The sequence below is a fragment of the Melanotaenia boesemani genome, chromosome 19 (genome assembly GCF_017639745.1).
Source record: "Melanotaenia boesemani isolate fMelBoe1 chromosome 19, fMelBoe1.pri, whole genome shotgun sequence".
Taxonomy (NCBI): Eukaryota; Metazoa; Chordata; class Actinopteri; order Atheriniformes; family Melanotaeniidae; genus Melanotaenia; species Melanotaenia boesemani.
Genome location: NC_055700.1, coordinates 15,587,134 through 15,600,322, shown reverse-complemented (window position 1 = coordinate 15,600,322; position 13,189 = coordinate 15,587,134). Strand labels below are relative to the sequence as shown.

Genomic DNA, 13,189 nt, shown 5'->3' with positions numbered 1-13,189 from the left:
ACAACATGTCACCAACAAAGATGCAGCTGTGAAATTCCTCACTACCCCTTGAATGCACCCGCTTCTCCATCTGTTACTTTGCCCTGTTTGTAAACACGTATTTAACTATGTGACATGAAATTGTTTGTCCTGTAGTTGTTCACCTTGAGAGTGTGCTTATTTATTGTTGAGTTTTGTCTCCAGTCCTGGGTATAGAGACGTCTGGATTAGGCAACATTGTTGTTTAGTGTGTGACTCTGGATGTACGTGTTGTTCCCTCATATAACACTGCCCTGCTGTGATTTCTGTGGACAAAGAGCACCAGTATGTGACAAGACTGCAGAGGCCACTGCTGAATAACCTGGCTGCTTGCTGCCTCCAAAGTCATTCACCAACAACTTGCCAGAGACACTCAAGAGATATAAATACAAATAATTGGCATTGTCCTCTTCATGTCCCAGGGCAACAGAGGAGTGACACCCCAGCTCATCACATATGGAAGCGTTCTCATCTCTTACATCACACTTGCTGCTGTGTAAGTGTTAAAATGAATCAGCTGGGTATATAAAGTGTGTGAGCAAAGAATTGCAGAAGCCAAACTAGCCTTTTCCTCAGAGCTCCTCCTTACTTGTTACAGTCTGAGCATAAAAACACAGCTGTTCTATTGTGATCTGGTCTTTGTACTTGTTACCAGGGTGGAGCTACAGGCTTTGCATTTTTGCCTTTCCTCTCCTTCGGTCTGAGCTTGTTTTTCAAAAACATGGGTGATCAAAATAAATTATTATCCCGTCCCATATTCCGCCGAGATGTCAGCTGGGATCCTTTCCCAAACTGGACACAGCCGAGCCGCATCTTTGCACAAGATTTTGGCCTCCCTCCTTTCCTGGAGCCGAGTGATCTGGACTGGCTTGACTGGGCGAAGAGGAGACTTGCTTCTTTCTCCTGGCCGGGGTTCACACAGACTCCCCTTTTGCCTCCATTCACTGGTCAGCATTCTGCAGCACTGGACCAAAAGAGTCTGAGGCAACTAACAGGTGGAGTTTCAGAGATACGAACGGGTCAAAACAGCTGGAAGATTAACCTGGACGTCAATCACTTCTCACCTGAGGAGATAACTATCACAACCAAGCAAGGTTACTTGCAAATATCAGGTAGTGTGAATGGTACTTTGGTTAATGATTGATTAATAATTATCATTACCTGTGCAAGGGATCCTGCTAAAACCATCCTAATAAGATGTCAGTTCTGCATTTTGTTAGTTTTGTTTGCAGATTTTTTTTATATAGCTGTTTTTCCCTGCAAGGTAATCATGAAGAAAAGCAAGACGAGCATGGGCTGGTTTCAAGGTGCTTCACTCGGAAATACAAGTAAGTAATATAAACACATTTAAAATATAATCCATCATTGCGGTTTAGTTCTTCAAATGCAAATAAGTAGAGACGCAGTGAAGGCTGAAAAATCAGCATAAACACAGATGACAAAGGATTCTGCAGTAAAGCACCGTAGGTTTTATTAACAGATAAATAATACTCTGTAGTTTGATGTGCTTTTTAAAATGCCTTAACATTTGGAAGGCATAATGAAATATTGCACTAACAAACTTTCTCTCACTTGTTTAAGGTTACCGCAGGGGGTTGATTTGCAGCACATCAGTTCATCATTGTCAGGTGATGGAGTCCTGTCTGTAGAAGCCCCTGTCCCTGGGACGTCCATAAGCAACCCAGGCAATGAGATTGTTGTACCAGTTCAGATCAGACAGACACAGGACAGCGAGAAGTGAACTAAGTGAACTAAAACTAAAGTAGCCAAAGCTGTATGTAGAAAAGTATTTAGAACTGTCATAAAGAAAAGAAAAATAATATTAATGAGCTTGTTTTCCTGCAATGAAAAACATTTTAATAATGTAATTCATCAATATCAGTAAAGTGCCATGATCAGAACTCTTTCTTATTTTGATGCAGAGAAACAAAACGTAGTACAGATTATTTTTGTGAATTTGTACTGTATGCTGATATCTTCAGTAATACATAATCACTACTATGAAGCTGTCCTGATATAATGTAATTATCACTGGATGTATTAAACAGCCTCTACCATATGAATAATAATAATAAAAATGTTCTCCTTCAGTGTCATCAAATAATCACAAATGTCTTTCTTTTGAGATTATGAAACTAAGACTGATCATTCAGTGCTCTTTTTCTGTAGGCATGCTAAAATCATCCACGAGAGGGCACAGAAACCATATTCAGTGGAACATTTTAACATTAACTTTTATCCTTAGAGACATTACTACAGTATTTCAGTTAATGTGTATTTGTTTGGATGTTTACTAGTAAATTATCTTATTAAAAACATAATCATCCGATATTATTCATTCAAATGAGATGTTAGAGATTAATTACACCAGATTAATATTTGAACAGATTCACTATCTGTTTAATAATAATATTACATGTGTAACACTTCTTGTCATGCAGCAGATGTAAAGATGGGTGTGATGATTTTGGATGAGAAGTTGGATTTTACCTGAATGATAACACCTTAATTAGTATGAGACTGTCAAAAATGCCAGAGATTGAAATAGTGTAGAAAGTCTGGCACTGAGATGACCTAATGTAAGACATCTCATTCAAAAGGACAACAGTGACATCTAGTGTTGAAATGGAACATTACACAACAATTAATGATCGAGAAAGAAGGCAAACACGGTTCAAAGTATGTACAAAAAATAGGAATTTTTTTAAAAACTCCTTTTGAAACTTGATTTGGTTGATTGATTAATGATCTTTTAGCAATTCAACTGTAAACAGGAGAGAGATGAGGGGATGTAAATAATGAAAACATACCCTTGTGTAAAATAACAGGAATACATGTCAGCTGTTACTTCAGATTCAAACCATAATAATGTACAGTTCTGGGCAAAATTATGCATGTTTATTTGTTTTGATTCCAGAAAGAGAAACAATAAGCTCCGATCTAAACAATTTGGTATTTTATTTAGGAGTAGCCAACATGAAGACAACATGTTACCTCAGAATCTAAACCCCCAAAGGGACCTCTTAAAGACCGATGGCACAACAGACTTGCCAAATACCTTTAGAAAGATTTGTGTAAATATGGCAAAGAGGCTCTCTGTGAAATAAAAGTAAACCACACATTCACCTTACATTTATTTTACAGTTTTGGCCAAAATATTCAAAGTGATAATCTGTTATTAAAACAAGTTTAATCTTAGCAATGCTATAAAATTGGTTTACAATAATAGCTTTTTTTTATTATTATTTCATTGAAAATGAACTAGTTAGGATTAAGAATGCCTTTAAAGGACCATATACGAAGACAGTACAAATGCACACTATGTTAAAGTTATCTGTAGTGCAGTCATTGCTGCACTTGAGGCCACTAGATCCATCCACAGATGAAAACATGTTTATTAAGTTTGATTAATGATGGGCAACATCCATTCACAGCTGTTTATTTGTTATTCTGTTGTTTATTCATTTCACAAACATTTACCACTAGACTTCTGTAATTCTCACACACACAGCACCTTTAAAGTTAGCCACTGATTTATGTTTGTTTAAAGATGGTTTTTGGTGAATGGTGAATCCTTGATGATTTAAAGCTGTGGTGAGGGAACTCTGGTCCCAAGGGGCAGCAAACCTGCCAGTTTTAGATGTTTCACTGCTCCAACGACAAGGGCCAAAGTTTCCCCTGCTTCAAAAGCTTCGTAAGTGGGTTGAAATTCTGATTCCAGTTGGTTATAATGGAGTAAAGTGTGTTTTACAAAGTACCCACTAAGCTGAGATATTTTCAGCACCATGGACAGAGACAATAAGACTGTATAAAATTGGTGTCACTGTTGCTCCCCATAGTTCACAAAGGCCACTTATAAGGGAAATCTTAATTGTTTTTTGTTTAACATAAACATTATCTAGATGCCACACGAATCTGGACTTTCCTCAAAGGGAATCTATATTCAAGTTTTTATAAAAAATAATAATATAATATAAAAGTCCAGTGGTTATATTTTCAAATTGCTCATTTGGCTCTGATGAAAAGAAGACAATATATATATATATATATATATATATATATATATATATTCAAACAGCACAAAATGTATTTCTTCTACTTCGTTTTAGTTTGGTTTTATTGAGGGACATTGTGCTTATATTAATGATAGCATGGATGTTATTTTCTTTTTTTTTAAAAAAAGGAAAAAGAAAGAAAAGGAGAAAAAATAGAAACGTTCAGATCCCCTGTGAAATTACCTCAGACTTTTAGAGATGCGCCTGTAGTGTTGTGTTGTCTCTTTAAAGGAAGGGGGAGTGTAGAAGAGGGACCGAGGAAAGAGATGAATAGAAGGCACCAGAACCACTTACCATGACCAAGTACGCTGTAAATGTAGGACAGAAATTCGAGTGGAATACAAACGGATCATTAAGAGACACATTCGAGGGAAAATCATGTTTGGATGTGCCTTATCTGAATCAAATATTTTTCAATATGGTACCACATGCGATCAAAGGAATACAGGGAAACAATTTTTCCTCCCAAATATCTCGCGCATTTTGAAACGGGAAAGAAGAGTGGCAGTTAAATACATCCCCGTGGTTTCTTATTCTCGTTATCAATGGTAGGCATTGCATAATTCACCCTTGTCCACTGGAGCCATTTGGGTCCTCCTGCTTTGGAAGAGGGGGGACGCCAGAAAAAAACGACAAAATCCTGAGGCTGCCTCTTCGGTGGTGCCTGCATTTGTTTGACAATGCCCTTTTCACTTTTAGGAAGGACTTGCACACAGTAGCAGGGGAACCAGCACGGGAAGGATGCATTTAACGCTGGATGTGTGCTGCATTCAGAGAGATTCGGCAGTAATAGCAGCTTTAACAAAAGCAGCGAGTGCGGAGGGCCTGGGAAGCACCCAGCCCCACTATCTCCTCCTTTTCCTCCCCCCCTGCAGGACCATGCTTGCGTGAGGGATGAGGCCGTGCACAGGGACACCAGGCCAGAGCTGCGGCCTACTTCTCACAAGAGCCGGTCTCTCGACTGCAAGATCTGTGAACACATTACTACCATCAAATCATCATCTTTGGTACGCTGCTACCGATCTCCGCCGTTTAAATGAAAATACGTGTGTCGGCGCGCGCGCGCGCGCGTCAGTGTATGTGTGCGTGCTGGCAGAGCGGGGATGAGGAGGGAGCGAAGGGGTATCTGTGTTCTCAGCTGTACATCTGTAGTCATGGCAACCAGATCCCGTTAATGGATGTCATTTTTTCATCCTTAGCTTCCCTCTCTGCCTCTGCTTTTATGTGTGTGCATTGCATTTGTATGTAGTTATACTGTGTAAATCTCTGACTGATGTCTTTTATCAGTAGGCTAATTCTGTTTTTGGCATAGATTGTAAAAGGCACATTTCAGCAACTCTCAGCAGTCATCTGAGGAGGCTGCTTTAAGCTGTCTGGAGTCTAGTTCTTGCTCATCATGTTACTTATTAATAAAAAATGGCACTATAATGGTTGATTGTTTCATTCATTATGCTCTAATCAAGAGTGTTAACATGAAGAAATAAAGTCTCTAGACATTGTTAAGTTCCTTGATTAAGATGAATGGGTAATAATCTTTCTTCTTCGTGTTTAATTTACAGAAATTTTATTTGCCAGTGCACAGTTAGAGGTTGTTTATTTCTGTGCACTCTGCTTCTTTGACATTCTGCTTCCTGTGTTCTCCTGTATAGGGCATCAGGTAGATCCAGGAGCATGAGTAGGACTTTGAGCTGCGGGAGCAGATGTCTGGGTATAAGCGCATGCGGCGACAGCACCAGAAGCAGCTGATCGCCCTGGAGAACAGGCTAAAGGCCGAGATGGATGAGCACAGGCTCCGGCTGCAGAAGGAATTAGAGACACATGCGAACAACACTTACATTGAGCTGGAAAGACTGGCCAAACGCCATGTTGCTCAAACAGACAAAGAGGTACAGCTTCAGCAGCAAATGAATGAGAAACTAAAAAAATAAAAAGAAGACCAATTTGTGCTGTACAGATATTTCCAAGTCAAGTCAGGCATTCAATGAAGGGTGATAATTTAATGTCTCCCCACAGATGAAGTCAGTAGCATCAGAAGAGAGAAGGATACAGCAACAGATTGTTGCTCAACAAAAGAGAGAGCTGACTGCTTTCTTAGAGAATCAGAAGAAAGAATACAGGCTGTGCAAAGACAAGATCAAAGAAGTAATTATCATACAAGCAGATAAGTTTGTTGAGTAAAAGTTTAAATCTCTTTAGTATGACTTCAGATCATAAAACTTAGGTGCACTCTGTTATATGTTTGCTGTTTTAGGAGATGAATGAGGACCCTTGTACACCCAAGGAAGAAAAGCAGGAGCGTCTGTCCAGGCACAAAGAAACAATTCAGCGCTCTCAGGCTGAGGAGGAAGCTCACCTGCTGGCCCAACAGCGGCTGGTCTATGATCGCAGCTGCCGGGCCCTCAAACGCCGGAGTCTAATCAGGCGACATGAGTTTGAACAGGAGCAAATGAGAGAGGTGATGGGACTTCCTGACTTTAATGTAATGTGAAATTAAGAATTTGAACTGTCACTGTTTTGTGGAGGACTACTTTTTTTCTCATAAGATATATTAATGCAATTTTTTTTCTGTTGCTATTGTTTTTAGTAGGATGTTTCAATGTTCCATTGAAAACACTTAAAATGATGACTGCTGATTGATTATTGTAAACATATAATGCTTTTTGAGAGGATTTTGCATTTACTTTTGCAAAATAGGTTTTTTGCAAGTCTGCTGAGTTTCTAAACCCAAAGTTTACAGTAAAGGGTGTTACACTGTCTTTCAGAATCTATGTTACTTATTTATGTCACCATGATCAACATATTGCATGATGCTTTTTAGTGGCTAGTTTGGCATGTTCTAACTGAAAAAAAGAGCACATGCATGAACTCCATCAGTTTTGATCAGTCAACTGAACAATCAGAGCACACTGGGCCTTTTAGATGGATTGTCATATAGCAGCAGGTCCTCTCATCATTCTAGGTGTTTTGTTTACACCATAATACACAACTCATGAGATAACCATTTAAAATAGTGCCAGATATTGTACCAGATATCACACCTCAGATCTTAATGACCATATAGGTTATGTTTGTGCATATTCAAGAATCGAATAGCATTTCAAATGTGTTTTAGTAATACGTTTAGTCACCAGTTACTTGTTTAATGTACGACAACACTGTTTCCAGATAGGTTTGGTTTTGGGAAACATCAAAGGTTAGGTTTTGGCACCTGAACAACATGATTAGGATTAGACAAAAAAAGAGAAACCAGACAACTTCTCAGATAAGGTTAGGAGAAATAACAATAGGACTTAATTACATCATTCTAACACTGCTTCTGTGAGATGTCAACAGTACTTTTCACTAGTTCACACAACTGTTTCAAGTTATTTAATACCTACTCGGACAAACAACACAGGCTTTCTCTTTAAGAGACATATAAATCACACTTCATTAATATTATGAATCTGTTTAAAGTGGGGTCCAATGAAACATATTTTTTATTTACATTATTGACAATATGTGGTTGAATGATCACAGCATTACTTAAATCACTATAAAAACTGATAGCAGGTTTTAGAAAAATCCCACGACAACACAACAATTTACCTTTTGTTGTTCTAAATTCATTTAACTTTTTACCGTTACTTATCCATTTTTCCAAAGTTTCCAGAAACATTCACCTTTAAAATTGACAATTTAAAGTAAAAACGGGCGATTTTTACATTGTATTTACATTGTAAATATAAACAACCATAACTTAGGTGCAACTTAGGTGTAGTCATAAAGTTTTGTGTCATCTGCATCGGTGGATAGCAGAAGACACAAACAGTATACACAAAGAAATTAATTTATATATTTCAGAAACAGGAAGTCTTTGAAGTTCAGAGAAAGGTGTCATATTGAATGCTGAATTGAAAAAGTATCACTAGTTGGATTTTGTGACATGCCAATACTATTTTTAAATAGCATTTTCATTGCAAGTCAATGTCTTCCTATTAAATGAAAAATAGACATTGTACATCATTAGCATCAATAACAGCACAATTTAACTTTTTGCCCTAGGAACTGAACAAGAAGAGGACACAGAAGGAGATGGAGCATGCCCTGATGATCCGACACGATGAGTCCACCCAGGACTTGGAGCGCAGGCAGCTACAGATGCTACAGAAGCTTCGAGTGGAACTCATGAGGCTGCAGCACCAGACAGAGCTGGAAAACCAGGAGGAGTACAACAACAGACGGCAGAGAGAACTCCACAGAAAACACAGCCTGGAGCAGCGGCAGCAGCCCAGAAACCTCAAGGTTCCTGAGATGCTTTTTATTTAAATAATCTCATTATTGCTTTTGTATTCTACTGTATGTAGTTTTTAAAGTATCTGGTATATGCCATTTCAATACGTTTTAAAACGTTGTATACACATTGATGTTACATGATGAGATTACATCATGGGATTAAATGCTCTAAAGATGTTCCCTCTATCAGTCGGGAATTTTTGCCTTTGATTTCACTGAAACCTACTTCACACATAGTCTTATTACTACTGCCCCAGCAGAAACCTGTAGAAAAAGCATTGATCATGTTGCCATGAGAACTGATTCTTCCAAAATGTGTGTTACAGCCTTCACAAATCTAAATATTTTTCCTTCATTTATCTAACATTACAGTTGTGAAATTCGTTGAGAAGAGCTGAAATGCTCAAGGGCATGGCAAACCTGCTTTAGTCAATGTGAAAAAGGAAAAAAATGCCTGAAAAACAAAAAAGAAATTCAGACCTGAGGTATATTTGTATGTTTTTTGATTGATAATTGTATTTTACTTTTTACTTAACCCCCTGCAGATGCTGGAGATGCAAATCAAGAAACAGTTCCAAGACACTTGCAAGGTGCAGAATAAGCAGTACAAAGCTCTTAGGAACCATCAGCTGGAAGTGTCTCCAAAAGGCGACCATAAGACCATCCTGAAGAGCCTGAAAGAGGAGCAGACACGCAAGCTGGCTGTTCTGGCAGAGCAGTACGAACAGAGCATCAATGAGATGATGGCTTCACAAGCGGTAAGAAGATTGTGAAGCAACTTGTCACGAGTTGCAAACTCTGAACAACATATTTCCTCTTCAGGGTGGACTAAAGCATAAAAAAATAACACCCAAAGGTGCATGAACTTCCAAACTTCATCACATAGTTAATCTTCAAATGCGCTGCTTAATTTATTTATTTATTTTATTTTTTTTTTTTTTTTTTGCTCAATTATTGGCAGTTATTTAATAAGCAACACTCAACATTAAATAAATTTAACAACCACTGTTCTCACTAATGTTTGCTTCTTACCATGCCTTACTTTAGATGCGATTAGAAGCAGAACAAGAAAACGAGTGCCAGGCTCTGAAGCAGCAGCTGAAGCAAGAGATGGAGCTCCTAGATGCCTACCAGAGTAAAACCAAGTCACAGATGGAGACCCAACATGAGCGAGAGCAACAGAAACTTGAGCAGAAAGTCTCCATACGGAGAGCACACCTTGAACAGAAAGTAAGTTTAACCCCTTAATGCCTGAATTTATTTACAATAATAAAAATAAATAAATAAATAAATAAATACAGGGGAAAAAATCAGGAAAAGATAACAAAAAGAAAAAAAACTGGAACAAAATTAGGCACAAAATTAATAATAATAAATAAATCAACATTAATAATAAATGAATACAGAAATAAATACAGAAACAAGAGTGGATAAAAAATACATGTATAAAATAAAATAAAATAACTAGATATAAAGAGAGAAATGAACAGAGGCCAGAAGCGGTTTGATGCAAATTTGCGACACCAAGCGTTAAGGGCTTAAGATGAAAGCTTAATTTAAATGCTACCCTAATTTAAAAATTACCTCAGATATGTAGGCTTATAAAACAGTTTCCAGACAGACTCCATATGAGCTGATGACAAAATTACGGCGGCAGTTTTTTTGTAGATCTTATCACAAAGATTCAGATACTTCTGTTCCTGTATGCATCCCTAAATGCTGGATTTACTGTTTGTGAAGCAGTGGTACTTCATACAGATGCTAATCTGAGCTACTTACCTTAAAACTGCAGTGGCTTAAAACTACCAAGTTATTATTATTTATTTATTTATTTATTTTTACAAAGGCTTCTCTGGTTCCCTGACATTAAAAAGAATTATTTATTTATTTATTATTATTTTTTTTTAACCAATAATCAAATTCATTATTTCAACCATTCTGATGCCCCAGAATGACACAATTAGTGCATCCTTACACAAACAGTAAGATTCTTGGCAGACACATACCACTCTTTGCTTTTTGGTTTATAAAATGCCTACAAGAAAGAAAAATTACAAGCAGAATACATGTTTAGACTTGGAGTTTCAGTTTATTATTGCAGGCTGTCAGACCACGAAATGCTGAAAATATTACCACTTGAAAAGACTGAGAAGGTTATGTTAGCTTGCTTAAAAAGCAAATATAACCAGAGATTCCTTGTAGCTGAAGACAGAAGGCTAAATTGAGCAACAACCACTGTGTTTGCTGATTGCAGATTGAAGAGGAACTGGCCGCACTTCAGAAGGAGCGGACTGAAAGGATCAAGCACTTGCTGGAGCGTCAGGACAGAGAAATCAGCGCTTTTGACTCAGAAAGTATATGCCTCGGCTTTGGAAGCCTTGGATCTCTGGACTTCCCCAAAGAGGACAACAGATGAAAGTGGATCTCTCTTTAATGGACAAACATATCCGTGCCCTTCTCACATCCACTTGAGCATTAGACACGTCCATTGTGACAAAACTGGATGACTTTCTCCACTACTTTTCTTCTCACTTAGATATTGCATCTTCAAGTAGAGGTGTTAATGTGCAATGAGAGCGCCTTTTGGGAAACTTGAAGGGAGAAAGTAAAACAAAAGAATTGACAACATGTCAAATAAAAAGCTAACTTTGTCAGTGTAACTTAATGTGTTCAAAATACCAGACTCTTTCCTCCATGCCATTTCCTCCTTTTGGTATGAATTGAATAAATCAGGAAATTTTAGTAAAATGGGCACTTTGATATGTTTAAGTAGAAACCCATCATGTTCATATGATGCTAACTGTGTGTTACATGAAGGGACATTGTGGAATGTGAGCTGCGGATTCCCCCGTGGTGTTAAGCTGCTTTGTCTTTTTTTTTTTTCATTATTATTTTATTTAGTTCTATTGATTTGATTTTAATCTCTGAATGTGAATATTACTGTATGGGGTCACTGGTTATTCAGAATTTATTAGTTTTTCAAAGGTTTTCATTCAGTCTTATTGTGCTAATGCATACAGTAAACTGTGGTCCCTCACTTTTCTAGGCAACAGATCCTTTCTTTTATTTGATATGTAGAATGAATTGGCATTAGCTTGATCAACCTGTTTATCTTCTCACAACTCAAGATCCCACTTGGTAAAACTGCTTATTATTGCATGCACTTTAAGGACAAATTCAGGTTGTGAAGTGAAGCATGAATCTGTCAGAGATTTTTAGCTGTTTGTAAATAAAAAGTGGTCATAGCGTTTTTTTTCTTTAAAAAAAAAACAAACTTTTTTTTAATCATTTGTTTTAAGCCTATGGATGCTGGACATAAGCGCCATATTTGATATGATAATTTCACAAATGCCTTTATTTAAGGTGTGCCTGAAGCAAATTTCAGTTATGTGTTTGTTATATCTATATTTTACTGATTGAGGCTGGCACCATATTATTTTGGGTTTGTCCAAACTTGTGAATCATTTAATGTTCACTACTCTTGTAAAGGAAAATGGTGAGAATTGTGCTGTATAATTTTTTATATGAATATTTGTACATGAGAACATAGCTAGAATATACAGAAACACTGGTCTATTACTGAAAACAGAGCTTAATGATAAAGATATTGCTTCGTGCTTTTTTTTTTTTATAATATTGAGAAATGGTCATACAATAGCTCAATATATTACTAGGTCAAATAACTAGACTTTCAGATTGTATAAATGCTGGTAAGAGGAACCACAGACTTCTTATAGTATCAGTGTTGATATTTTACAGATCAGTCTTTACAAAAGCAAACATAACAAGATGTGGGTCTGGACTGCATTTGAGTTATTAGTGTCTGAGGATAAGATTTACATATTTTTCACCATGTTCATTATGGTCATTGAACAGGTTGCACAATTATTCCATTTGTAGTGAATGGAAAGATAATTGTTTGGTGCTTAATTTCTAATACCACCTTTAGCCTTGTAGTTTTTTGTCTTAGAGAAAAAATTGATTTTTACAAAATATAAACATTTTGCAACCCCACTCTGAGTCAAAACACTACTTAGTTTTATTGGTGAGAGTGCCCCATGCAGTGAAATCCTCTAAAAATGAAGTTTATGTATGGAAAAATAAATGCTATTTTATCATGGGTCAGTTTTTGAAACACTGTTTGATGTGGTGGTCTTGAATGCAACCCTGTTATGTTTGACAGGTGTTTCTATTCTTGTCTTTTTTATGTTATTTTCCTCAGAGCTAATACTTGTATTAATGTTGAGTCATATTCCTCACAGGGCTGAAATCTGGAAGATGTCCCCTGAATCCATAAAGTATTTTAAAGGGAGGAATCTAATATCTTTTGGTTTCTGATGGCAATAGAACCTAAATATTCTTGCCGAATTTTGTTTGACCAGAGTGTGTTCTGAACTTGAATGGCACCACTAGATTTTTCCAGCCATTTACATTTTTCTGTGAACTTTCTGAAATTTGATGAAAACTTATCTCATATGCAGTAAGGCCTTTTGTGTGGTCATGTATTACTAAAGCTTTGTGGACAAATGATTGCATAAAAAAAAATCTGTTGGGGTGCTTGGACATGTTTGCCTGAGAGCTTCAGAACAATGATGAACCTTACAATTCGTGTGAATTTTATGTTACTATAAAGATGTATTTAGTTAGAATAAGGGGGACTTTCCTTAAGAACTTTATTCACCATTTCCTGTGCAGTTCAAAGACAAAATAAAAAAGATTCTGTTGAGAAAAAAAGGAGTCTGAGTTAACATCCTGCATCTAATGACAATGCATTTCTTATAGTATGTGGTCATATTTCTTTGCAATGCTCTTTAATGTGGTTTACCTTTTACGCTTGCTTT

At 37.0% G+C, this 13,189-nt stretch overlaps 2 protein-coding genes across 2 annotated transcripts; both read left to right on the top strand.

Moving 5' to 3' along the window:
* The first annotated feature begins 497 nt into the window (after positions 1-497).
* Positions 498-2,270, top strand: LOC121630149 (heat shock protein beta-1-like). Its single transcript, XM_041970257.1, has 3 exons — positions 498-1,130; positions 1,283-1,346; positions 1,600-2,270. The coding sequence occupies exons 1-3, from the start codon at positions 740-742 to the stop codon at positions 1,757-1,759; spliced, it is 615 nt and encodes a 204-aa protein (XP_041826191.1). The 5' UTR covers positions 498-739; the 3' UTR covers positions 1,760-2,270.
* A 2,045-nt stretch (positions 2,271-4,315) lies between these two features.
* On the top strand, positions 4,316-12,911 carry taok3b (TAO kinase 3b). Its single transcript, XM_041971011.1, has 8 exons — positions 4,316-5,080; positions 5,723-5,959; positions 6,087-6,215; positions 6,325-6,528; positions 8,118-8,357; positions 8,894-9,106; positions 9,396-9,578; positions 10,603-12,911. The coding sequence occupies exons 2-8, from the start codon at positions 5,774-5,776 to the stop codon at positions 10,762-10,764; spliced, it is 1,317 nt and encodes a 438-aa protein (XP_041826945.1). The 5' UTR covers positions 4,316-5,080; positions 5,723-5,773; the 3' UTR covers positions 10,765-12,911.
* The last annotated feature ends 278 nt before the right edge of the window (positions 12,912-13,189 follow it).

Bases quoted from the DNA above. Each gene is read 5' to 3' on its own strand.
- LOC121630149 (XM_041970257.1), top strand. From the start codon at position 740: ATGGGTGATCAAAATAAATTATTATCCCGTCCCATATTCCGCCGAGAT. The intron at 1,131-1,282 runs GTAGTGTGAATG...TTTCCCTGCAAG, and splicing joins AGGTTACTTGCAAATATCAG to GTAATCATGAAGAAAAGCAA. The intron at 1,347-1,599 runs GTAAGTAATATA...CACTTGTTTAAG, and splicing joins TGCTTCACTCGGAAATACAA to GTTACCGCAGGGGGTTGATT.
- taok3b (XM_041971011.1), top strand. From the start codon at position 5,774: ATGTCTGGGTATAAGCGCATGCGGCGACAGCACCAGAAGCAGCTGATC. The intron at 6,529-8,117 runs GTGATGGGACTT...TTTTTGCCCTAG, and splicing joins AACAGGAGCAAATGAGAGAG to GAACTGAACAAGAAGAGGAC. The intron at 8,358-8,893 runs GTTCCTGAGATG...AACCCCCTGCAG, and splicing joins AGCAGCCCAGAAACCTCAAG to ATGCTGGAGATGCAAATCAA.